We start from the raw sequence: 27942 nt of genomic DNA, 5'->3' as shown, positions 1-27942 counted from the left end.
GCAATGACGAAATGTAATTAAATGAAACTCAAACTTTAAAAGCTAACAATCCATATTAATGATATTTGTTTAATTAATTAATCAGTTTAATTAACAATCAGATGTTTAATTTTCTGCCACAATTTCAATTCAGAATTAATTAGCTTCTAAAATAACATACATGGAAAATTGAGCACTCACTTGAATCTTAGTGCAACAAATATAAACTATAGTTTTAGTTCTTTGTAACTTTCTGTAAAAATTCCACAACTGTATTGGTATAGATTATGTTAGGGATGCAATTTTGTTCCCATGTTAGTATTCCAGACAAATTTGAAAAAAAGCATCTTAGTGTTGGTTTTCTTCTGCTGTAAGCAGGTTCTTCGCACTTTACTTGAATTAACTTGCAAAGTAAATGTTTATCTATAAATCAGTATTAAAATAAAAAATTGGTAAATAAAAAAAATAAGTATAGATAATCTGAAAGAACATTGTTAAGACATTTCTCCCACACCATAACAGTGGTATAAAACATGAACATGACGCTTGATAGGATCCACAATAAAGTAAGAAAATGTCTGTTCATGACTCTTTGTTGAAGGGTAGCACATACCAACAGAATCCTGAAAAAGATAAAGCTGAATTATTTAGTATACAACTACATTTAAATAATAACCAACATATTTAGCTATTATATATGTTCTGTTAAAATGTCATTAAACATACCTAAAATCTTTGACAATAAATTAGAAGTTAACTAATATTTTTAAATATTTATTGACAGTACAGTCTATTGTGTTAACAATACATATGTACTATACAAACATGCACAATTCTTAAGGAATTTATAGTCCAAAAGGATATCTTATCCTTTAAAAAAGTGCTAATATTGCAAAATTTCTGTTTTGCAATTTCCTTCTATCTTTGCTTTCTTTTAGAACATGTTCCATACAAGAGGGCAAGAACGATGTTTCTTTTATCACTGTGCCCTAGCCCAGCTCAGTAGCTGATACTCAGTAGATAATCAGTAAATATTTGTTAAGTTATTAAATGAAGATACTTAGAAACTGCTTCATATTAATAATCTTTTGTACGATACTAAAATTCAAGTATCAGATTCTGTGATGTAAAGACATTTATGACATTCTTTTTTATTTGCCCTATAAATTACGGTTTGACAGACTAGAGAACTGTGTTCTACTCCATCTGAGTCACAGTTTTAGTTCTAAAATAAGTAATGACTATTATTAGACACGGACGACAGAAAGGAAGCTGGGGGGAAAAGTTCATACTGTTTTCAAAATAAAAGTATACCTTATCAACTTTTAATTTAAAAAAAAACTTAAATATCCTCATCTTTTCTTCAAGGCATAACATCGTCCTAGTTGCTAACTCCAGTTTTAACAACTCTATCAGTAATAAGTAATTAAATTGACTGGTTGCAAATTTCCCCTCAACACTTACATATGCTGTAACTTTAAAGACAGAAGAGGTAATTTGTATTTTCTTGGTTTGAGGATTCTTTCGAACACTAAAATAGGGGAGAAAAGGGTACATTTTAAATATAACAAGCATCGGCATAATAAATTTAAAATACTCCTTTTAGTATTCAGGTGTTCTTATTCATATATAACATGGAAATATATAATATCCAACTAAAGTGGTTTGAAAAGCGTGGCATCCGCGGTGTCATCCAAACATGGGGCAAGGTCAACTGAACTGAAATTGCAGAAAGCTGAATTTTACAGTTAGAAGGTTTGAGTCAGTTTGAGACTCAGATGATGAAATGACTCCCGGGCCAGAGACAATTATTGGAAAAACAGAAATTGGTATAAGTCAGATTGAACTGTAGATAGGTGTAAGGAGTAGATAAAAGCATACTAAACTAGAGAACTAAACAAGCTAAACATAAATGCCAGTTCTGCCACTGATTTGTTATTTCACTTTGGGCAAGATTAACCTTTCTGAACCTCAATTTTCTCATATATAAACTGGGCATAATACGGTTCCTTTTAGGATTATATGAGAATTAAGTGGGATAATGTATATGAAAACAATTTGTTAAATTATGTATTACTAAACTATATCATATTAAAATCATTTTCTCTCAGGAGCTCTCTTTCAGTTACTCTCCCCTCAAAAGATAACCTATGGCAATATATAACAAGGAAGCAAACTGAGGATTGAGGAAATAAGCTACAGATATATATTTATATATTAACCTATATATATATACACACACATACACATATTTATAATGCTTTACAATCTGCAAAATACCTTTATATACTTGACCTCATATAAAGATCACGCAACTCAATGAGATAGGCCTTATTTTGCCAGTTTTATAGACAACAGAACTAGAGGAGTTAGAGGACATATTTAAGACATTCCAACTAAAAGTGGCATTTCTGGGAATAGAATGTAGGTGACAGAGTCCAGTTTTCATTCCCTACACCTCACACTCTATAAATATATATGCATCAAAGGTATTATTCATGTGTGATATGTGAAGGTTAAATTTACAGGAAGATATCCCTCTTCTTCACTTTATCAGGTGAAAGCATTGCTTCTCCTTCACTACATATGTATAAGTAATGGGGAGAGAGAGGGGAGGAGGAAGAAGAAGGTGGACTTTGTGGGAGTGCGTGTGTATGTAAAGTAATGGGGAGAGAAAGAGGAGGAGGAAGAAGAAAGGGGACTCTGTGGGAGGGAGGTGTGTGTGTGTGTGTGTGTGTGTGTGTGTGTGTGAGCTTGTGCACCTATTGGAGATGGCCAGACCTAAGCCATTTCAGGGTTCAAGATTCTTAGGCAGTTTTCATCTCTAAAACATTTCGTTCAGATTTAAACCCAGGAATCATGCAATTAAATTGATTTCCATATATTTCTATGACTGAGGTTGAGGTCATTTTCTTTTATTTCTCTAATACCTAAGATATATTGCTTAAAAGTTGAAGACTACATATAAAATTTTGTGCCTATCCAAGGGATGACTATAACCACTACATATAAAACATTTGTATACACCTATATAACCACCCAGATCAAAATACAGAACATATCTATGGTTATATCTAATTTTAAATCTCATCTGGAGGTGGTTATATGGGTGTAAACATATACAAAAATTCACCAAGCCAAAGGTACACTATGATTTGTTAACTTTACTGTATGTAAATTACCCTTCAATTAAAAAATATCTAAAAAAAAACCCTTGTAAAAGTTTGTACTTATTAAACAGAGGAAAATTTAGTATTTGATGCTTCCTTTAGCAATCACTTAACACATATTAACATGTACCATAAGTGTATTAGTTAAAAAAGAAACTACCATTTATACATTACTAGAAGTTGGTTCCTAATAGAAATAAATCATATTATTCCATTTTATTATCTCTGATCCTGTATTACTCTTACTTTAAAATATCTCTGGGCCGGCCCCGTGGCTTAGCGGTTAAGTGCGCGCGCTCTGCTGCTGGCGGCCCGGGTTCGGATCCCGGGCGGGCACCGACGCACCGCTTCTCCGGCCACGATGAGGCCACGTCCCACATACAGCAACTAGAAGGCTGTGCAACTATTACATACAACTATCTACTGGGGCTTTGGGGGGGGGGGGGAATTGAAAAAAAAATAATAAAATATCTCTAATGTAATTTGTATAATTTTTATAGGTCAAGTAAAGTACAGTATCACCTGTCCTATCTCTCTTAAGAAAAAAAGAGAAGGAAATATAAAGTGGTATTCATTAATGTCTGCGAGTTCCACTAATAATTGCACTGTATCAGACTTTTTGGCAGTCACTAACGTACTCTCCAGGTAACCATGGTTTTTAAGGATGCTGGAACACAATTTCCATATAGTTCTTTTTAAAAGTGTGATTATATTAATGGTTTAGAAATAAAATAATATAATGAATGGTTGCCTATCAATATCATTTGTGCTAATTTCTGAGGATTGGTCCCATATGACTTCTAAATCTCATGATGTACAGACCATTCTAGGTAACTGCTCATTTTAAGAAACAAGGATCCCACTACTTAATTAGCACCTGAAGGTCATAATCTAAGCCTTTCAGTTCAAATCATAAAACTTCACATCTGTGGCAGATATGTAGTTTGGGGAACCTTTCCAAAAACTTTGACAAGAGCACGTGTTTAATGTCTAAAGTAGAAAAGATACAGGCACCATTAGTAACTATAGAATTATTTCTGCATAGACGTTTTTGAAATGTAATGAAACAACTACGTGATTTAAAAGGTGTATTTTATAGGACTTGTTTTTACCCTTTTGTTTGAGCCAGAGACTCCTAAAATCAGCCTCTGTAATGAGCCCTTAACATCTACAAACATAAGGGATGGACTTCTTTGCTAGAATGGATTAGTTTATCTGCTTCCTCTACTGACTTTTTTTTTTTTTTTTTTTAAAGATTTTATTTATTTATTTTTTCCCCCAAAGCCCCAGTAGATAGTTGTGTGTCATAGCTGCACATCCTTCTAGTTGCTGTATGTGGGACGCGGCCTCAGCATGGCCAGAGAAGCAGCGCGTCGGTGCGAGCCCGGGATCCGAACCCGGGTCGCCAGCAGTGGAGCGCGCTCACTTAACCACTAAGCCACGGGGCCAGCCCCAACTCTACTGACTTATTACTCGATAATTGCTCTGTTGATCCACCCTATCTTTACCTTACCCAAATGACACAGCATCTGACCCAAATCTGCATGATTAATACTAGAAAAGTCACATATAGTACATGTGATAAGCCAACCAACATAGCTCTTAAGGCATTCTGAGATCATTTAATCCATTCAATTGCTTTGTGTTGGCACCTAAGCCATCCTAAGCAAATATTTATTCTAATTATAATTTTCTACTAAAGTTGCTTTGGGAAAACAAGTTCATATCACTTCCTCATTCAGCAAAGAAATTCATAAGCATGCTTAAACTTGGATCATTGAGAGAAATATTTAGTGGTTCTCAAAGAAAAGCAATGCTGTAATTGGGCTGGTCTTCCCAGCCTTCCCTAAAATGACAGACTTGTGATGTACCTCCTCTGAACTGGGAACAGACTGCTCTTCTCTTTGCTGGTCCTTGTAGACTCCAATCCATCAAGACTTCCCTGACTGCTCACATTCACACTGACAATTTCTTCTTTTGAACTTCTGGGGTATTTATTACAGTATAAAGAGCTGTAAACAACTGCCTATAAATAACTGAACATTTGATTATATAAAAAGTTTTACTTACAAAAGATTTTAAACAATTACTTTACTGTTATTTAGTATGTTAGTTTGTTGTAATTTCCTTAGGGTCAAAGGCTGTCTAACGCTCCTCTTGTAGTTTCTTTAGAGCATGGCAGAGTTCTGGGCACAATATTAAAACTTGCTGTTGCCTGATTAAGTGATGATTCCATGGACACAATTCCTATTCTTTCTGTAAGATGTCATGAATTTTGGCTACTCATTATATGAGTGGCTACTACTCTTTGAGTCATACTTTTTCTTAGCACCCCAAAAAGTATAGAAGAGAATCACAGGTGAGAATCCAGGGAAGGGAATGTTGGGAAAAACAGCAGTTTCTTCAATGTTTAGGTTCTAAAGTTACTTCTAATTCAAATATCTCCAATAGAATCTCCTCCTCCATAGCACATGGTAGTGAGGAATTCAACAGGTTCTTGTGCCACACTGGTGGCAGTAGCGTGTGTACATGTGCGCGCACGCGCGCATGTGTGTGTGCGTGTCTGTGTGTGTGTATCTACGGTATACCGAGGAGTATCTAGGGGGAGTGCTAGAAGCAGTCTCGTATGTTTTCATGAGCTGCAAATGATAAGGACAGAAGGTGTGATGAAAGTACATGTATGCTTTTTCTGAAATTCTGTTTCTAACATCTCTTCCAACAGTCTTTATGTATTGACACAATGACATTTTCATTAAAATCAGAGACAGATTATAGAAAAACTTTTCTGTTTTTAAAACCGTATCAGAAATAAACTAAATAAAATAACTAAATCATGCAGCTTATTGTACAGCTATAATGACACATGGAATGAATATGAGAATTGAGGTGTTGAATATAAGTAATGTAACAATCAAGAGTCCGATGAGAAGCTAATTCTTTTGTTTTCCTAGTAAGGTAAAATTTTATAACTAAACTCTGGCACCCTTTGCTTTTACTTGTTCCTATTCCCTTTGCCTATAAAGATGATCCAATATCATCATTATTTAAAAACCCAAGCAAAGATTCTTCACTTCAGTTAAAATAAAAGTATAAATAAAAGATTTGTAAAATTTTCATCCTCATTTGATCTTCAAGAAGGAAAAAAAAAACCTACTAGAATACGTAAAACAAACTGTATAGCTTTGGGATTAATTTGAAGAGGTAAAGATAACACCTAGATGAAAATTCTTCCACCTCTTCAGAACAAAGGTAATACATTTTTCTTACTATCATTTATTACTATTAGTCAAGCAAATTCAAACATCCTGAGGGATCTCATGTTCCTTTGAGATTTAAAAGGAGGGCCTAGGGAACAAAGGAGACCCGGAAGACGGCAGCTGCTAACCAGGGATAGAGTGGGTGACAGGTCTGAATGAGGAAACAAAGAAAAGAGGCAGACGAAGAATGAGGGGACTGAGGACTAAAAGAGGGGCAGGGAAATCTAGAAATTTTCTAGCCTGGAAGAGAAGGAGGCTATGAGAAGGGTGTCTGGGTGGTGGTGCTATTTTGAGACACTTTGGTTGTTAATATGACCACAAACAGATGCTGGGTAATCCCACCATATTAAACAAATAATTTATTAACCAGAGATTTCCATATTGTAATCTAGCAACTTTACCTCACTAGATCCTTATAGATAAGCTTTGTTGTTTCCAGGTACGGATTAAGCACATCTTCATACTGACAAAGGGCTCCACCAAGGCAAAGATGTTTGAAAAGACAAAACAGGAACTCTTCTCTATCTGATTGGCTGAATACTTCATATTTTTCTGAGTCTTCCACTAGCAAAACCTATGTAAGATGATAAAATTCATCTTAATGTAACATAATTTGAGGTTCTAATGTTTATGTTTTCAAGAGTTTCAATTTATATATTTACAAATAATCTTAGACGTATTTAAAGAACCAATCTTGAGGCAACTGGAGAGACTAACCTGTGAGACCTGCAATTATTTTCCCTCCATTTTATCATTCGGTAGTGACATTCAATGAAAGGAATAAATCTAAAACTAAGCCTTTTCTTCTTCTGCTTTCTTTCTTTCTTCTAGTTTTTATCTTTAGTAATTGTTTTAGTGCTATGGCAGTGTTAGCACCAAAATCTTATTTGGAAACAATAGAAGCATTAATAAATAGAGAAACTTCTCCATCCCATAAGGTCTCTAGTCTTTGCTTCTATCCAGAGGCTAAACAGAAATGCTCCTTTTCTAAGCTCTCTCACCTTATAGTGGTTGGGTCACTACTTACCTTACCCCCACAATTACTCTATTTTGAACTATTCAGGTAATTGGAGACTCATAACCACCTCTCCTTTTCCTGCTCTCCTCTAATATCACCTTACACATCACCAATTTACATTGACTCTTGCTCTCTTGAGACCTTGCTATCTCCTTCAGAAAACAGACTGACTAGGTCTGATGTGTGGGATTTTCTTATATTATTGGGCATTACAGATAACTGATTAATTTGTTGACTGTGGTGGACATGAACAAGGTGATGAATGTATGCTATAACATATATTTCTTTTATTGAATTGTTTATACCCCACCTACTTTAAAAAAGGATGTGAAATAGCTAACAATAAAATATAGATACAGTAAGATAAAAATAATAAAAGACAAAAAACTGTAACCAAGAAATAAAGTGGGAAGAGAAAATAAATACACATAAGGAACTCTACATGGAAAAAAGCTACAAAAATTGTGCATTACACTTAGCACTACCATAGGTAAAGCAGGGAAATATGAATTATACAACAATTACTGTCTAATAGCAAGAAGTACACTTAATTAGGAAAACTTATTAAGCTTAACATTTTATTTACCCCAATCTCAAAGGAAAATTCATCACAAGGTCATTATATAAGAGGCACTTAAAAATAATAAACTCTATGATGTTGTCTATATACAGTTTACTTATAACAACTTGATGAAAGCCAAAGTTATATATAGTAAAAGTCAGGTTAGGGGAAGTGGTCCATAGTTTATTGCTCTCTGGGTGTGCCACACGTAACACTTGCACATCTCCCCCCCTCTCTCCCCACCACCCCCGTAAGAAAATGATGTGATATTGAAGCCCAAGTTTGCAGCTACCTAAAGATCTGGCTTAATATAAGAGTGACTAAAGCCCTTAGGAATGAACAGTTAACACACGCCTTACACGAGCACTCATATATTGAACTGATTAGGCTGTGCAATTTAAAAATTACAATAATTAAAAAAATTTTGGAATGAATGTCAGAACAATGTCAAAGCCAATAACAACATGGCTGATCTCCCTCTCCATTCACATACAGATCTGTTTAGTTGTGTAGCCCTCAAAAAGTAGGTATGCAATGGTTAATGAGTCAAACTTCTGAGCCACAGTCAGGAAGGAGGTTATTATCAGTACTTACATTACACAGTGTGCCAACAGAATCTGTGCTGCTGCACAATGGGGGGTCCTTTCTAGTTCAGGCTAAAGCTCGAAGTTATTTATTTTTTTCAGCCAGAAAGCAACCAAATTAATACCCTCCCTGTTGCCACAGAGGGGTAAAGAACAAAAGAGCAAAACATACAGGCAACTAGCAGGAAAACCCCAAGTCCCCGCACATCCTGAATAGAGATCTATTCATGGCAATAAATAAGACAGGCAGCAGCAAGCAGTTTTGCAGAGTATTCTGTTGGAAAGCAAATCCTCCTTTTAAAAAGTCCATTGCTGCAGGTCTCTCTGGAGAAGAGATGGTGAACTCTCCGAAATTAGGGATAAAGGCCTTGAGACAAAGAGCTAAGTGTGCCAGCACTAATCAGTGACAAGAGAGAAGAGCTGAGATTAGTAGTACCCCAAAGGAGGGAAACCCAGACTAGACCAGACACTTTCTGAATGTTAACTTCCAATCCTTGGTAAGGAGGAGTAGAAATTAATATCAGATCCCCACTGTAGAGTATTCATATTATCTTGTGTTACATATAAAGATACTTCACTTAACTAACGAGCAAACTACATATAGTTCCATTCAATTGCATGAGTTTGGGTATTCTCAATTAGTTAATTTTATTTTCTTCTTCTTTTTTTTTTTTTATAAAGGCTTTGGAGCCATCCAGATGCAGGTTTGCCTTACTTATTTATTTTTTTCCCCCAAAGCCCCAGTAGATAGTTGTATGTCATAGTTGCACCTCCTTCTAGTTGCTGTATGTGGGACACCACCTCAGCCTGGCCGGACAAGCGGTGTGTCTGTGCACGCCCGGGATCCGAACCCGGGCCGCCAGCAGCGGAGCACGCGCATTTAACCACTAAGCCACGGGGCCGGCCCCTATTTTCTTCTTAAACTAACAGTTCTTTTAGGTATTATCCTAGTGTAGAGAAATGTACTGCCTGGCTGGGATGCCTCCTGGTCTCTTACAGACAAGATTCCTACGTCTAGAACAGTGCATCAGTAGCTTCCCTAGTTCATTTCTATCTGGATTTGCAATACATTAGACTTGTGTATCTCCCTTCTCCCTTAACGTAGAAAAATAATAGTAATTAGTAGCAGTCGCTAATATTATTGAAAGCTTACTAAGTGCCAGGCATTGTGCTAAGCACTTTAAATACATAATCTCACGCAATTCTTAAATTATTCCTATTTTATAGATGAAGAAACTGATGCTTAGAGAGGTTAAGTATCACAGTTATTAAGCGGCAGAGTGTGGATTTGAACCTATGTCTACTTGATACCAAAGCCCTAATTTTTAACCACTTTGTAAATACTCTTTCTCAATAATTAAAATACTAATAATATATCTATTTTAACAGCATTTCATACTTTTACAAAGTGCATTTAAATGCTTTCTCAGTTCACTTTCTCAACAATTTCAAGAAGAAGGTAGAATGGGCATTTTAATTTCCATATTGTACAGTTAAGATCTTGAGGTTCAAGATATTAAATGATTTGCCTAAGGTTATTTTTATCTTGTTAATAAAAAATCAGGAATTAGGTAAATAATGCATGTCTTCTGATTCCAAGTTCAGTACACCTCTCACTAAAACAAAAATTAACTTAATCAAATGGCTTTTTTCATATCAGCAGTGAGATTAAAAGATTCTTGTACTCCATAGATGTTTTTAAATATTTTTTAAGAATATTTAATTTAATAAATAATAAATTAATTAAATATTATTTAAGAATATGTTAAGAATATGTTTAAGAGCCCCATATTGAAGAAAAATAGCCACCAATCAAATAGGCCAGGGTTTCTCTACCTTAGCACTACTGACATTTTGGGCTAGCTAACTTTATTGTAAGGGGCTGTCCTGTGCACTGTATAATGTTTAGCAGCATCCCTGGCCTCTACCTGTTAGATGTAAATAGTACCCTGTTGAGAACTACTGAAATACGCAAATAAGTAAGTTGACAGTAAAAGTCCCACCCAGGAAGAAATCTACCAATGTAATAATTATTACTGATCATTATTCATTGATAAGAGGTATTTTATGGGTTTTAGGCAGACAAAAGGTTTTCACATTAAGCATTTCCTAAAATAAAATTCTATTGTGAAATTTTAAAATCCTGTACTTACTTTTCGTAACTCATCAGAAATAAGAAAGGGATCACAAAAAGAATCTAAACATTTAACAATATGTCCATTGTCTCGTACAATATCTTCATCATATAACCGACTGAAAAATGACATTGAAAGCTGTGTACAAGGAACGTTTATAGCTTCAATTCTTTCCACTTCGGTTCCTGAAAAAAGATATTTTATAAATAGAGTTATAAAAATTAATTTACATTATTTCCAAAACAAATGTCACTATGCAGAGATTCTAAGAAGTAACCAAATATGATGTTTTGATATATTTAAAAGACAAATTAGTTTAGGATTTTATTAAATTCTTATTTTGCAGCTTGTTCATTTTATTAATCATTAAAAGTTTATAACAAAATTTCACCATTTCAGGCCTACATGAAGGATATATAGATTAGAAAGTACTTGAAAATGCAAAATACATTTTTGTGTGTGTGTGTGTGAGGAAGATTGGCCCTGAGCTAACATCCACGCTAATCCTCCTCTTTTTGCTGATGAAGACCGGCTCTGAGCTAACATCTATTGCCAATCCTCCTCCTTTTTTTCCCCCCAAAGCCCCAGTAGATAGTTGTACGTCATAGTTGCACATCCTTCTAGTTGCTGTATGTGGGACACGGCCTCAGCATGGCTGGAGAAGCGGTGCGTCGGTGCGCGCCCGGGATCCGAACCTGGGCCGCCAGTAGCAGAGTGTGCGCACTTAACCGCTAAGCCACAGGGCCGGCCTTGCAAAATACACTTTTTTGTGTAGTAGGACGTTCTTAGATCAGTTTTAATGCATATATCAGAATTGCCTATAAAAGTATAGGAATTGCTTTATATGACTGGATTTGTATTATGCTTAATGCTTGATACCTCATATTTCAAAAATTTTAATTAATGTAAGTAATGAGTGTTTCTAAAGTCCTTGAGGGTATCTTGAAAATGTTTCTCTCTCTTTAGAAATTTCTCTGTTGTGATCTCATTTACAGTGTTTATTATAAAAAAAGGTTTTCCAAGTCAAGGTAAATTTCCAGGTCAGACCCTAATCAAGTTATCACAAGTTTGGAATTAGAGAAACTTGAAATCATGGTGTTTTGTCTATTTTTCTCTTGCAGCTCTAGTTCCTCCCCCTCCCACTCCTTCCCCCACCCCAGACTTATTTCCTGAATGTGTCTTTCAGGAATGGATTTTCTGTTACTAGAGCTTCTATTAAATTATAGAAAGACATAAAGATTAAAGTGAATATTTTCATTATTGGCTCAATGAGTCACTTAATTTCTCTCTCTTATGCACCCACATACACACACACTCACTCAAACATAAAGGGGTAGTGTTCTTTTTTCAAAGTTCTAGGGAGACTGTGACCTAGGTATGGTGGCCCTTGGTGTGTCCTCCCCCCAGTATATTTGCTGGGTCTTTGACCTGAGAAGTAGCTTGAGCTTGAGAAGAGTAATACTGGCAATTATCTGCACTTTTTCCCTCTGGCTGTCCACCTAGAGTCCTGCTGGGACCTGTTGCTCTTGTTCTGATCCTGAGCTGGGCTAGTGTGGAGGCAAGAAGGATGCCTGGAGCCAGGAACTGCGTATGCCTCAGTAATTTCAAAGATATGCTGCTAAGAAAAGCTCCTTTTGTTTCAGAGGCAAAATCCTCTGGGGGATTAAAGCGAAAAGAATACCACAGAAAATGATAGAGTAGGTCTGAGCAATATTGAAAGACCAAAGAACAAGAGCAGTGTAGGGCCATACAGTCTTCAAAGATGGATTGGTAGCCACAGGATGAGGGATTGACATTGGGCAACATGCCATTTTAATAAATTCACTCTAGCTCTGATATGGGAAGCAGCAGGAGGGTTTGGATGGTGAGAGAAGATAACTAAATTCAAACCACTTAATCTGAGACATACAAATAGCATTTGCTACGGACTGAATTGTGTCCCTCCAAAATTCATATGTTGAGGCCCTAAACCCCCAATGTGATGGTATTTGGAGATGGGGTCTTTGGGAAGTAATTAGGGTTAGATGAGATCACGGGTGGGGTTAGGACTTCAATATATGAATTTTGAAGGGATGTAATTGAGTCCATAGCATTTTGCCCCTGGGCTCCCAAATTCATGTCCTTCTCACATGCAAAATACATTTATTCTATCCCAACAGACCCAAAAGTCTTAACTCATTCCAGCGTCAACTCTAAAGTCTACAGTCCAAAATCTCATCTAAATAACATCTAAATCAGATATGGGTGAGACTTGAGGTACAATTCATCCTGAGGCAAAAACCCCTCTCCAGCTATGAACCTGTGAAACCAGACAAGTCACATGCTTCCAAAATACAATGGTGAGGGCCGGCCCCATGGCTTAGCGGTTAAGTGCGCACGCTCCGCTGCTGGCAGCCTGGGTTCAGATCCTGGGCGCGCACTGATGCACCGCATCTCCGGCCATGCTGAGGCCGCGTCCCACATACAGCAACTAGAAGGCTGTGCAACTGTGACGTACAACTATCTACTGGGGCTTTGGGGGGAAAAAATAAATAAATAAAATCTTAAAAAAAAACAAAAACAAACAAAAAAACAAAATACAATGGTGAGACAGGCAAAAGATAGATATTTCCATTCCAAAAGGGAGAAGTGGGAAAGAAGGGGTGATGGTCCCAAGCAAACTTAAAATCTAGCAACACAAATTCCATTAGATTTTAAGCTTCAAGAATAACCCTCTTTGGTTCAGTGCTCTGCCTTTCAGATCCACTGGGGTGGCGGCCCCGCCTCCGTGGTTCTCCCCAAAAGGCACAGTGTGGTACTGAAACTGAGGGGGTGGCCCTGATGATCTCTGAATTGCCTTCTCAGTAATTCTCTTTACTTGAAGAATAGAGTATGTTTGCAGCTGAATGCTCTATGGTCTGGTCCTGTAAAATCTAGGAAGTCTGACAGCTTTCATTTCGTCTCATATTTTTCTGTCCCCTTTAGTTCCAACTGGCAGCATCTTTGCTATTACCGTCCCATCTCTATTCCTGGCTTCTGCTGAAATGGCTGATTAGGTCCATAAGTTATCAAATGGTTGCTCAGCCATACTCTTAGTGTTTTCTTCAGAACAAGCTTTCTTATTTTTTGCAAGATGGATAGGCTGAGAATTTTCCAAATCTTCAAATTCTGGTTCCTTTTTGCTTAACAATTCCTTCTTCAATTCATCTCTTTCCTTTCATATTTTATTAGAAGCATTCAAGAGGAGCCAACCCTCTTCTTCATCATTTTGTTTAGAAATTTCCACACCTAAATATCCAATTTTATCACTTGCAAGTTCTACCTTCCATAAAACATTAGAACACAGTTGGTAAAGTTCTCTGCCATTTGATGACAAGGATTGCCTTTCCTCGTTTCCAATAACATGCTCCTCCTTTCTCTTTGAGACCTTACCAGAATCAACCTTAACATTCATATTTCTAGCATGCACTTCAAAACTCTTCCAGCCTATAACCATTAAACAGTTTCAAAGCCACTTCCATGGGGCCAGCCTGGTGGCGCAGCAGTTAAGTTCATGAGTTTCGCTTTGACGGCCCAGGGTTTGCCGGTTCGGATCCTGGGTGCACACCTAGTCACCGCTCATCAAGCCAGGCTGAGGCAGCGTCCCACATAGAAGAGCTACAGCTCTACAACTATGATACACAACTATGTACTGGGACTTTGGGGAGAAAAAAGAAAAAGGAAGATTGGCAACAGATGCTAGCACAGGGCCAATCTTCCTCAAAAAAAAAAGTATTACCTCATTTAATCCTCATAGCAACTCTAAGGGGGAGTGCTATTAAAAAAAAAAAGCCACTTCCATATTTTTAGGTATTTGTTACAGGAGCACACCACTTCTCAGAACCAAAATTTGTATAAGTCTACTCGAACTGTTATCACAAAATACCACAGACTGGGTGGTTTAAACAACAGACGTTTATTTCTTACAGTTCTGGAGGTTGGGAAGTCCAAGATCAAGGTGCTGGCTGATTTGGTTCCTGGTGAGGACTCTTCCTGGCTTGCAAGTAGCTGCCTTCTAGCTGAGTCTGCACGTGGCAGAGAGCTCTGGTATCTCCTCCTGCTCTTATAAGGGCACTAATACCATCACGAGTGCCCCTCAAGACCTTATCTAAACCTGATTATCTCCCAAAGGCCTCATCTCCAAATACCATCATATTGGAGGCTAAGGCTTCAACATAAGAATCTGGGGGGGACACAGCTCAGTCCACAGCACATGCATCTGTTATGGAGGAATTTGGTTAAATTATATCTGAACTATTTATAAGATATATAATGCATCACTATGATCACACAGAAAGTTATGAATGTGTTGTTTTTTCCCCCGATACTAGCTTTATAATACACTGGGTATCTCCTTTTTATTTGGTGTTCAGGTTGGTACTTTTCTGGCAACCTTGTTAACGTGGAAGTGGCAGAGTCAGAATGGTATAGTGGTCACGGTGTTGAATTCTGGAGCCTGGATTTGAATCTCAACTCTACCAGCCCAGCTGTGTAAAACTGTACCAATTACTTAGCTCATGCCTCTGACTTCTCATTTGTGAGATAAAAATATATAATAATACCTCTCCAGAGCTGAGAATTAAAGGAAGTAATGTGAATAATGCCCTTAGCTGAGCACATAGGAAGCATCCATATGTCAGCCAAAAAAATGGCAAAGTGTGTCTAAACAAAGGCAGCTATGGCAACTGGCTGAGAGGGCGAAGCAGCACCAACAACTAGCAATCTAGGCAGTGCAAACAGTAGCGAAGGAGGTTCCATCATCACTCTCTTTAAAACTGGTTTGCTTGTTAGAAGAATGTCTTTTCTCTCATTTTTGAAAGCTGTTTCTTTTGCTTATAAAGGCCCCCAAGGGAAAATTAGAGAGATGATGTCTGATATATAAGAAAAAGAAGAAAAGCAAATAGAAGGAGATAAAAACAAGCTAACAGAAGAGTGCTAGCAAACCACTAGAAACTTCGGCTTCTGAAATGCAGTGCTGTCTACCTCTTCTGCCTATTTTTCAGAGTACTTCTAAATGATTCTGTCAGGTACATGTGCAATTTTAGAACCTCTCTCTTTGCAATGCCTTTTTAAAAATCATAAAAAAGTCAGTGCTGTTTTGTGAAGTATGTACCAATATGGGGGAAAGTTGAACACTTATTTCAAAGAACCTTATTTTTTTTTTTGAGGGAGATTGGCCCTGCACTAACATCTGTTGCCAATCTTCCTCTGTTTCTTTTTTTTCTCCCCAAAGCCCCAGTACATAGTTGTGTATCATAGTTGTAGAGTTGTAGCTCTTCTATACCGGACGCCGCCTCAGCATGGCTTGATAAGCGGTGACTAGGTCTGCACCCAGGATCCGAACCAGCAAACCCTGGGCTGCCGAAGCGGAACACGCAAACTTAACTGCTTTGTCACTGGGACGGCCCCTTAAAGAACCTGATTTTTTTGTAAATGAATTGACTGAAGTTACTGTAAACAAGTTTTATAAACACTGTGATACATGGCTCTGATTATTTCCTTTTGAAGATTTTGAATTGGTAAACATATTTGCTCAGATACTCAGTTTAACTTTGTAAGTAGTCTAAAGATCACGCTGTATCAGCTTTTTGTGCTATAAATTTTGCAGTAATCTTTAGCCAAAAGCAGTAAAATCTGACCTACTAAGTCTAACATCATGAACTGTTTGTAATCTTGTTCTTGCCTAATACTTTAAGATATTTTTGTGTAAGACTACTAGAATTCCATGAAAATGCAATATAAGAATTTAACAAAACAATCCCATCTGATTTAAAACCAACTTGCATTTGCTAGAGCACAAATCCACATTACCAAGCAGATTCTCCTTCTAAAAGGAATGAAGATTTGTTCTATTGTTCTGAGGCCTCAATCTAAAATTTAGAATACAGTGTTCATGTTTTTGTTTTCAAAATAGTCTTCTATTAACTCTCTAATTTATTCCTTGACCAGAGAGTTCTTTAAGAGATTTGAGTGTTATTAAGTGTTTAAGAGTTTGCACAATTTTCTTTAAAGATTTCTAGCTGTGTTTCAATGTACTATGAAAATATTATATATATAAAGTTCTCCTTTTGAGAATTTCAGACTCTCTCCTCCATAGTTTAATATATTACTATTTGTAAAGAATGTTCCATGTTGGCTGCTTCCTTTGACAGAAATCCATTCCCCTGCCCCAACTGAGAGTCTGCCCCAGCATCCTCACAGCAGCGGAATCTCACCTGACCCTCTCTCCCTGGGTGGAACTGACCACCTCCACTCCTTTTGCTCCCACTGCTATGGTAGTACCTGTGCATATATATTTTTTACATATCAATGAGTTCCTTGAGTACAGACTTTTACTTATTCACCTTATTAATGTTCCTTGCATCTGGCAGAGTCCACGGAAGATGCATAATAAGTACTTTACAAATGAATGAAAAGGGATAAAAATTGCTCTTGTGTACTAAGCCAAGATAGTAGCTGTGGACTTCCAAGAGAAAGACACAGGGCAGGCCTGGCACAGCTGATCATACTTGACTTTGATGTTATCAAACAAATGAGTCATTATTCATAATTTGTATTTTAATAATGAAAATTCCTGAGGCAAAATTTTGTCATAATAGTAAAATAGTCATCGGATAAGATGAAAATAAATTTTATTTACCTAATGTAATCCACTGTCCAGAAGACTCTGAAAGTAACTTCAAATTGGGAATGACATTTGGGTCTTTGAAAAAAGCCTAAAATACAAATTGGAGGGGAACAAGTTAGAGACTTTATTATGAGCAATAACAAGAATTAACTTCTAAAATAACTATGGTAAAACCTCATTTAACTCAAATTGGAGAAGAATAATTTTAAATTGGTAAAATGCCTAAGTAAGAAATGTTTTACAAAGAAATGAAGTTTTGTTACCTTCAAGTTGGAACAGCACAAACAACACTGTATGTTCAAGTACAGATATCTTTGAGACTTAATTTAATAAATAGAAAATAATGATTTATAGTGAAAAGTAGGAGGTTATACGATAATTGAAAATTTTGTTTTCCTTCAATCTTATTTTCCCAATTAATTGTCTTAGTAATCACCACTCCCACTCCCCCTAACTAGATCTAAATCTAAAAGCAATCACCAATTTAATTCTACCCAAGGGGCATATAGAAAAGGGATAGATCTGACTTACTAAAATTGAAAATTTTCTGCATGGCAAAAGAAAATAAAGTAGTCAGAGTTTTAATTCTAAGCACCAGCAGCTGACCCTGGCTGAAAAGATCAGAAGAGAAACTTATTAAAGTATCTCAGGTAGTCCACATAATTTTCAGGAGGTGGAGAGAATCAGGCCAAAGGCTGGCCCCGGGAACAATCCAAAATCATACGTAGAACTGCCCTGATAAGGAAACAATCATCTTGGCTGTAGCCCCATCAAGCAGTAAAAGAAGCTTCCACCATCCCTTCCCCACCAAGGGCACTGCTGTGCCAAGCCTTCCCTGCCCAAAAGCTGAATGCCTCTGCCACCACCTTTGCCAGTGAAATGGATTCTGTGTGCATCTCTTTGCTTAAGTTGCTCAACTTTGAAATCCCAGTCCTGCACTGATAAGTTGATTGGTAAACTTAGATCCCAGCTTTGTGCTCTGAGTACAAAAGAGGCAAGTGTTTTGGGTTCATCTTTGGACTTCCTAAAAATGAACGGTGGAAATAAGCCCCAAATCACACATATGTTCAAAAAGTGCTGGGCAGTCAGAAAACATAATGATGCCCATGATAAGCAATAAAAGAAAAGAAAAACAACAGACCGGGAGGAAATATTCGCAACAAATATGATTTAAAAAAGGTGAGGGGAGTTGACATCCCCAATGGTTTAAAAAAAAGCCCAATATTTATGATAAAAAGAAACCTGACATGATCTAAACATGGCCAAAAGATACAAAAAGTCATGTAAAAAATACAAATAGCCAATAAACTTACGATAAGATACTCAGCTTCAAGAGCAGTGAGAGAAATGAAAATAAAACCCAGAAGATATCACTTTCACTCATTACATTGGCAAGATTTAAAAAGACTGGTAACTTTTGGTGAGAGTACCAGAAGATATGCACTGTCACACACTGCTCATGGGAGAGTGAATTTTTACAACATTTTGGGAAAGTAACTACATATTATCTTGTACATTAAAAACATGCATATCTTGGGGCCGGCCCGGTGGCGTAGCAGTTAAGTTTGCATGCTCTGCTTCAGTGACGCAGGGTTTGCCGGTTTGGATCCCGGGTGTGGACCAACGCACCGTATGTCAAGCCAGGCTGTGGCGGCGTCCCATATTAAAGTAGAGGAAGATGTGCACGAATGTTAGCCCAGGGCCAATCTTCCTCAGCAAAAAGAGGAGGATTGGCAACAGATGTTAGCTCAGGGCTAATCTTCCTCACCCCTCTCGCCCAAAAATGTATATCTTATGATCCAACAAATTTCACTTTTGGGTAAATGTCCCACAGAAATGAAACCACCAAGTAGATAAGCTTTATGTATAAAGAATTTTTTATAGTGTTTTTTGTAGTGTCAAAACATGGAAACAACTTCAATGTCCATCAATAGAAGAATGGTTGAATAAAATACATCTACACTAGACAGTATGCAGTTATTAAAAAGAAAGTATTACAATGGAATACTACTCAGCCATAAAAAAGACAAAATCGTCCCATTTGAAACAACATGGATGGACCCTGAGGGTATTATGTTAAGCAAAATAAGCCAGACAGAGAAAGAAAAACACCGCCTGATTTCACTCATGGACAAAGAGAACAGATTAGGGGTTACCAGAGAGGAAAGGGGTTGAGGGGGTAGGCATAAGGGGTAAAGGGGCATATGTACATGATGACTGGAAAACAATGTACAACTGAAATTTCACAACTTTATAAACTATTATGACCTCAATAAAATAAAGAAAAAAAAGAAAGTATCAGAACAGAATGTAAGCTCCATAAGAGTAGGGGCCTTGTTTTTTTTATTCACTGCTATATCCCCATGGCCTAGAACAGAGCTTGGCATATAGCAGTTACTCAATAAACATCCACTGTATTGACCTTGAAGAAAAACCATGAATATTTTGAGTAGAAAAAGAATATTTTAAGAGTAATGTGTATGATAAAACAAAACAAAACTTCTGTCTATTCAGATGAACATTTAAAGAAAAGTATGGAAGAATATATACCAAACCATTAACAATAGTTACCTCAGAAGTGGTGGTTGTGGGCTTGTGGGAAGAGGGGGGTTGAGAGGGTAGGAAGTAGGACTACATTGGTAAAGATTGTTGACTCTATGAATTGTTCTCTATGGTTTAGATTGTTGCAATAAACATATCTCTTATTTTGACATTCCCTTCAAGCTATCACTCTTTTCCTAAATAGCTTCTTGAAAGAGGAACCTACCTGTTTCACTTCTCTGTCTACCAGTTATTCTTCTGTACCTGGTTCCTACTCCCATCACTCAACTAAAAGGACACCTGACTTCATAATTCCAAAATCAAATGGACACAGTCCCTGCCCTCAAGGAGTTCACAGACTAAACGGGGTGATATTAAGTACTATGCCACGAGTATTGTGAAGAAGTGCAGGGTGTTATTGAAGTACATAACAGGCATATCTAATCTAATGGTGTCGTGCAGAAAGGTTACTGCAGAGAGAACATTTACGTTTCGATTTGAAAGGTAAGTAGGAGTTAGCTGGGCAAACGGGTATACTGGTAAATGCTTAACAACTGACACCCCTCCCTCCCCCAAAAGCCCTAATTTGTAGCATTTGCCAATTTCCACGGTGGATTTCAAGATGCCAATAGTTTAACAACCAGCAAAGATTCTTGAAAATTTAGCAGTCAGGCTTTCTTGAGCTGGTTCCAGGATGACACGGGAAAGACTATTTTTTTTTTGGTCAGGAAGATTCACCCTGAGCTAACATCTGTGCCCATCTTCCTCTATTTTGTATGTGGGTCACCGCCACAACACGGCCACTGACCAGTGGAACCGAACCCAGGCCACCCAAGCAGAGCATGCCAAACCTAACCACTAGGCCATGGGGCCAGCCCCAAGACTATTTTTTAAGGTGGAGAAAAATGGCAAGTTTAAAGTTGCAAGGTGAGGAAGGAGGGGGCATCCCATTCAAGGAAAGTAATGAGGTTTCTTTAGTATGACCAGAGTTGAAGGGGCAACGGTCAGATGATGTTGGGGAGTTAAACTGGACCTTGTAGGTCAAGTCAAAAATTTTGATCTTGATCTAAGATAGATCCAGATTGGTCAGTATTTTGACCTAAGGGCAGTAGGAAGACACTGAAGGGATTTAAGCAGAGGAAAGATGGGAGAGTCACTTTTTAAAGTTCATTCTGGCTGTAGTGTAAAGAACAAACTGAAAGGCTGTAAAGAGATTGGTTAGGAGGGAGGGTACTGCTGCAAACCAAGAAGATCTGCTGTTCACATCAGTCAAGATGATAGCAAGCGGGGAGGTAGAGAAGTGGATGGATTCAATAAATATTTAGGAGAAAGGGAAAAGGGAGAAGGAGGAATCAAAGATGACTCCTGGAATTTTTGCATGAAGAAACAGACAGAATGAATGGTATTTAATAAGAAAGGGAACAGTGAAGATGATCAGGTGTGTGGGGTGAAGATTAATACATTCAACAAGTATTTGTGAACGTCTACATTATGCCAACCAAGACAAAGTCCCTGTTCCCATGGAGTTTACATTCTAGTGGTGGAGGAGAAAGGTACACACTTTACAGGTATCACATATGCCCAATTACAAAAAAAGTAAGTTTTCCCCCAAATTACTCAGAATTCCCTCAGAAAAAAAGGAAAGTGCATTATAACTTTACAAAGTCTTTCAAACTAAAGAGTATTCACGCAACTATTTTAATTTATGTAAAGTACATTTTGAAAAGACATGTAAGCCGGAATTAACCTGAATTAATACTGGTTTTGAATGCTTTTTAGAAGTCTTTTGAAAGAATCAGGAAAAGAGGAAATTTAATTCAGATTTAGTAATTATATTTTAGGTGTCATTATAAATGGAACTAGGCTAAGTCGCCTGCAGTGAATTGACCTGGAGCCAACGGAAATAAGTCTTCATAAAAGCCCCTCAAATAAAGCGATACGATAATTATGTTATTGAGATTACAACTATACACCTAAAGAATGAATTTTTTTTTAAAAAAAAAACCAAATAACTCTACCCTAATGTATGCAAATGGTATTTTGGGTTTGTTATAGAATTTCCAGCGAGGCATTAGAAGGGATTCTCTGTGTCTCAAATAACTTTAGGAAAGCTGATGTGCTTCAGAAAAATTTTAGATGATTCATAAACTAGTTACAGTGATAACAAAGATATTGATGTCAAAATGCATGTGAATATTTGAATAAACTTGTTTCATAAAATGTGAGTGCAAAAAGTATTTCTAAAATAACATTATTTTATATACTGTATAATTTTAAATGTATGTCTATTATATGCCACACATATGAAATATAGGTAGATATTTGACCATATCAGACTGCTGGTTTCTGACCCTCTATCAATTCTCTTTCTTCTTTAAGTAATCCCAATTTTACTTGGAACAGCAATAGCAATATGCTCAGCCAAAAGTCTGTACTTCCTAGTCTCCGTGGTATGTGGCCATGAGATGTAAGCAAAAGTGTTGTGCAGACAGGAGAGCTCTGTAAATTAAGGAGCTTCCTTGCAGTTTATGTGGAAGATTCCCCTCATTATCCTTAGTCTCATGGTGAGGATGCCAACACTATATACTGAGTCCAGAGCTCTCTCTCGAGAATCAAAGTGAGATCTTATATTCAACTATCTAGGATATTGCCACTTGGATGCACCTCAAATTTAGCATACTTAAAACTGAACTCATTTTCCTTGTTTATTCTTTTGCATTTTCTATGTATTAAATGGCATCACCTGCCACTCTAGTCAACCAAATCAGAAACTTAGTCATCCTACATGTCTCCCTGTCAATAACCTTTCAGTCCTTCAGTACTGCCTTTCTCATAACCATCTTTCCAGGCCATCCGGTATTACTGTCTTAATTCAGGACATCACCATATACTTTCTGGAGAACAACAGTTTCCAACTTGGTCTCACTGCTTCAAGACTCAGTCCTAACAATTCACCCTCCACACTTCTGCCAAGGTGATCTCAGTATTTTGAATTTTACTGTCTTGCTGAAATCATTTCAGTGACTCGTTAGCTAAATAAAGCCCAAACTTCTTTGCATGGCACAAAAGGTCTTCTAAAATATTGTCCTACCCATCTAACATTATCCCCCCACTTTGTCTACCTGACAAACTCCTACTCATCTTTCAGGCCCTAGCTCAAGTGGCTTGTCTTTTGTAAACCCTTCTCTGACCATCTCAGTCAAAAACAATCACTTTCTCTTTTGTACCATCACAGTACCTTGTGCATATGGTATGTTTATATCACTTCTCATTCTACAAGGGAATTTTTGGCTGTTCCCCTCTTTAACTGTGTCTTGTTCCACTGTACAGCCCTAGGAACTAAAGAAATGTTTGCTGGATGAATGTTTCCTTCCTTCCTTCCTTCTAACCATTTACTACCTCACAAATGAATTTTTGGAACATAATTTGTTTTTAAATTAAAAGGGAAAATTCAAAATCTAGATTTCTTTTTTTTATAAGTATTTTTTTTTTTTTTAAAGATTTTATTTATTTATTTTTCCCCCAAAGCCCCAGTAGATAGTTGTATGTCGTAGTTGCACATCCATTCTAGTTGCTGTATGTGGGACGCGGCCTCAGCATGGCCGGAGAGGCAGTGTGTCGGTGCTCGCCGGGGATCCGAACCCGGGCCGCCAGCAGCGGAGTGCGCACACTTAACCGCTAAGCCACGGGGCCGGCCCCTAGATTTCTTTTTTTTTTTTTTTTTAAAGACAGAGCATGGATTTATTTTGCCCTCTTTCTGGATTCCAGTTGTATTTTTTTATTTTTTTTTTATTTTTTCCCCCAAAGCCCCAGTAGATAGTTGTATGTCATAGTCGCACATCCTTCTAGTTGCTGTATGTGGGACGCGGCCCCAGCATGGCCGGAGAAGCGGTGCCTCGGTGCGAGCCCGGGATCCGAACCGTGGGCCACCAGCAGCGGAGCATGAGCACTTAACCGCTAAGCCACAGGGCCAGCCCTAGATTTCTAATTTAAGCAATACTCTTCGTTTAGTTATGAGTTTTTGTGGTAGAAACGACATGGAAGTTTGAGTCAAAAGCTTTGGCTTCTGCATTTGCTGGGCATTCTTACACAAATTATTTAACCATTCTGAGCTTCAGTTTCCTCAGCTGTAAAATGGGAATCAAAAACACCAAACTTTGTTGTAAAGATTAGTGATATATGTATAAAAAGTGCTGAAATCTAAATCTGGCACACGAGTCACTACTGCTAAAGAAAAACACTTTGTAAAGTACTATACAAATGTTCCAATAATAGCACATTATGACCCAGGCATTTTGCTAAATATTTTAAATATCTTATTTCATTTAATCTTTATAACAATCCATCAGATATTCAGCATTATTTTCGTATTCAAAAATACTTATTATGTCAAGCACTGTGACCATTTTGCAGCAAAGTAAACGGAGGCTGAGGGAGGTTAAGTAATTTGCTTAATGTCATATAGTTTGTAAGTGGCCAAGTTGGAATCTGAACACAGACAGCTACTAGAGGCCAAATCAGGGGAAGATCCAGGTTTTGTAGGGCCTTAAGCTTATACAATTTTAGGAGCTCTAATAATACAAAAATATCTATTTTTGAAAAATTTCAAAAACTCATGACCATGTGAACATACTGTAGAGTCTCTCAGAGTTCCTTGGAAGGGGCTTCTGCAAGTGAGGAGCTCCAGGAACTCATTAGCTTCAAGGTAAATTCCCTTCTGGGCCATGCTCTGAGCCACAATGCTTTATTTCCTCCAAATTACTTACATGAATAAAAATAATGATCGTATGAGGACATTTCTTTAAACTGAAGTATGGGAGTAATACTGTCTACCACAGGAAAAAAATTAGGATAAATAAATATGAAGATCTTGAAAACTAGTTAGAAAAAAATTGTCTGATATTATGGAAATTTGTTGTGCTTTATGGACGAATCTTGAATCTGCTGAAGAACTCTGTGTCTACTGAACAACCCAAATTAATTCTACACCCTCCTCCATGAAATTCTTCCCAACACCAATGCCCCTCTACCAGGTGATCTTTTTCCCCGTGCCTAGGGCCCCCTATATATCCTCCATTATAGCAATTATTTTATTGTAGAGAATGTTTTACATTTCTTGCTTCCAAAACTGTACATCCCTCACAAGCTGGGATCACGTCTCTCCATCTTTTTAAACCATCCCCCCTTGCCCCCCCGGGGACCCGGGGACACAGTAAGTATTCAACAAATATTCACTGAATAAATGACATATTAAAAACATTTACAGCACTCAAATTCAGTGAATTAAAATTCTGGTCCTCTCTTTTTTTTTTTTTTAAATTACTATTAATTTGAGAGCCAGTACTGGTACAAATGAAAAATATAAACAACTATAAAAATTTAACCCTGAATATTTGAGAAATGTCATCATCAGTAGCATTCCATTATATTAACATTATAACACTATCTTAGGGAAAGGAAAATAGACATTTACCAATTTACCCTCTGTTAAGGGTTGAATAGTGTCCTCCCTAAAATTCATGTCCTTCCCAGAATCTCTGCAAGTGATCTTAGTTGGAAACAGGGTCGGTGCAGCTGTAATTAGTTAAGGTGAAGTTATACTGGAGTAGAGTGGGCCCTTAATTCAGTATCGCCGGTGTTCTTATAAAAAGAGAAGACACACTGATATGGACACATAAGAGAAGGCTAAGGAACTGTGACTTCCTGCTGCAAGCCAAGGAGCACCAAGGATTGCTGGCAACCGCTAGAAGATAGGAAGAGGTAAGGAAGGATTCTTCCCTACAGATTTCATAGGGAACGTAACCCTGCTGACATCTTCATTTTGCACTTCTGGCCTCCAAAACTGTGAGACAATAAATTTCTGTTGTTTTAAGTCACCCAGTTTGCAGTACTTTGCCACAGCAGCTCTGGGAAAGTAATATACGCTCACAGTAAATATTCTGGTTTATTAATTAGGTTATTATTTTCTTCACCGCACTTATCACCCTATATGAGATGATCTGATGTTTTTGTTTATTGGCAGTCTTGCCACTGGCCTGTAAGATCCTTGAAAGCCAGGCTCCTGTCTGTCTTGTTTCTTCTTGTATCCCCAGCACTTGGCAGAATTCTTAGCACATGATAGGCCCTCTGGAAGTGGTTGTGAATGAGTAAGTAAACTATGCTAACTATAAAGTCAATGCCTGAAAGTCATGGATGGCAAAGATAACACAGACCATAACAGTATTTTCCATTTGACTGAGAAGAAAAAAACCCAGGATTTAAAATATTAACGTGACAGAATTATAACTAACACACCAGAACTTGTACTTTCAAGTGAGATTTTCCCTTTTCAAATTAGTCACCCCTAGCAGCTAAAGGCTTATTCCAAATAACTCTGCCATTGCTTAAAACTTGTTTTGGAATTCCTCATTTGGAAATGCTGTCTGAGCCTGTTCTCACAGGGTAGGTTTGATTTCGAGAAACAACCAAAAGTAATTTTAAGTGAAGCCTAGTAAATAAAGCTGGGTGATAAAGCTGGGCAATAATATTCAAAAATGAGGTGTGCCTATTAAAAAAGACAGACTAGTTTTCTAGAGAGACTGACTTTCTAAAATTGAAGTTCTCTATGGCAGGATACCGAAGAAGAGCTAATTTTGGCGACGGGAAATGTAAAAGTACCTTTTTTTTTTTTTTTGCTTTTATTTATTTATTTTAAAATTTTTAATTTTTTATTTATTGCAGTAACATTGGTTTATAACATTGTATAAATTTCATGTGTACATCATTATACTTCTATTTCTGCATAGATTACCTCATGTTCACCATCCAAATACTAATTACAACCCATCACCACACACATGTGCCGAATTATCCCTTTCGCCCTCCCCCCTCCCTTAAAACTTATCATTTACACCTTTTATTATTTTCAAACTCCAAGAAAACGACGTCACTAAGGCATGGCGTGTTCAGAAGAATACACGCCGAAGTGGGAAAAAGTGTAAAATAAGCAGAGACCCAAGGAACTCGACAACCCCCATACCAACCATAACGAAATCATCCTTCCGATAGGCCTGAAACGTCTGGTCAAACCCGAACGCCTGCGCCTTGATTCTGCCCAGCATGGACCTGGGGCAGAGGAGAACAAGTGTCAGCCTGGGGCCAGCACCCTCGGAGCGCACATGCCGTGGGTCCCACCCACGGAATCCGCCCCCGCGCCCGTGCCACTGGGGCCTCGGGGGTTCGCTCAGGACGGGCCTGCCCGGGCCGCCTCGACGCCCGGCCCGCGCCGCCACAGCCGCGAAGGCCGAGGGGCTCTCCTTTCCCGGACCCTCGGCCCCTCACCACTGGCGGAGCCGGCTGGCGGTCTCCTGGGTGCTCAGAGACTGGAAGGGTCTCTGAGGCAGGAACCTGAAGTAGTAGCCGCGCAAACGCCCTGGCTCCCCCGCGGCCATCGTGCTCCCGGCTGCGCCGAAGTGGAGGCTGTTTCCATAGAGACGCGGCGGCCGTCTGGCCGACCCCACGCTGCGGGGGCGGGGCGGAGCGGGGCGGGGCCACGCGTTGACCCAGACGGAGTAGTCTAGCCTCACCGCCGGGACGGTTCAGCCCCCAGAGGAAATCAGTCTCAGCTTTCCGAGGGTAGGTGCCCTTGCTCCTCCCGTCGGTGCACACTCACACTCCTGCACCCGGCCGGGGGGTTCTGGAATTAGGGGTCGGGGATGGAGAAAAATGGCCAATACATGCTTGTTGAAATTAACTCTTAATTACTCAGCGGGATAATTTCCTAGTCTCAAACGCTGTAATCTTGGATTTATAGATTATCTAAATTTGATCAAACATTTCTGAAGAAAAAATTATTCTGAATTAATTAGGTTTATCTAGTTTGGAAGACAAATGTCTATATGACTGTTTGGGAAACTATTCTTTTTTACCATCTGGCTCTTTTTTTCTTTAAAAGTTACATCTGAAGGCTAAAAAAATTTTTCCATACACACTACAGTACAACATACTGTTTAATAGAAACACACATTTCTTATTTTCTATTGAAAATTACCTTTTGTATCTATCGTTTTTG

General features: G+C 38.0%; 1 protein-coding gene across 2 annotated transcripts; it reads right to left on the bottom strand.

Annotated features, from left to right (window-relative positions):
- Positions 1-378: 378 nt before the first annotated feature.
- On the bottom strand, positions 379-27356 carry CFAP300 (cilia and flagella associated protein 300). Of its 2 annotated transcripts, XM_004427407.3 has the most exons (7): positions 27213-27356; positions 26915-26996; positions 17364-17439; positions 10724-10890; positions 6808-6980; positions 1444-1510; positions 379-602 (listed from the first exon to the last, which is right to left on the bottom strand). In XM_004427407.3, exons 1-7 carry the CDS (start codon positions 27320-27322, stop codon positions 474-476), a joined length of 804 nt encoding a protein of 267 aa, XP_004427464.1. In that variant the 5' UTR covers positions 27323-27356; the 3' UTR covers positions 379-473. The 2 variants fall into 2 exon arrangements, with proteins under 2 accessions (XP_004427464.1, XP_087290158.1); XM_087434032.1 differs by lacking the exon at positions 6808-6980.
- Between the last annotated feature and the right edge of the window lie 586 nt (positions 27357-27942).

Source organism: Ceratotherium simum, chromosome 7, assembly GCF_057802395.1.
Source record: "Ceratotherium simum simum isolate JZ-2026a chromosome 7, ASM5780239v1, whole genome shotgun sequence".
Classification (NCBI taxonomy): Eukaryota; Metazoa; Chordata; class Mammalia; order Perissodactyla; family Rhinocerotidae; genus Ceratotherium; species Ceratotherium simum.
Note: the sequence above shows the minus strand (reverse complement) of the source record. Positions and strands in the feature narration are given on the sequence as shown.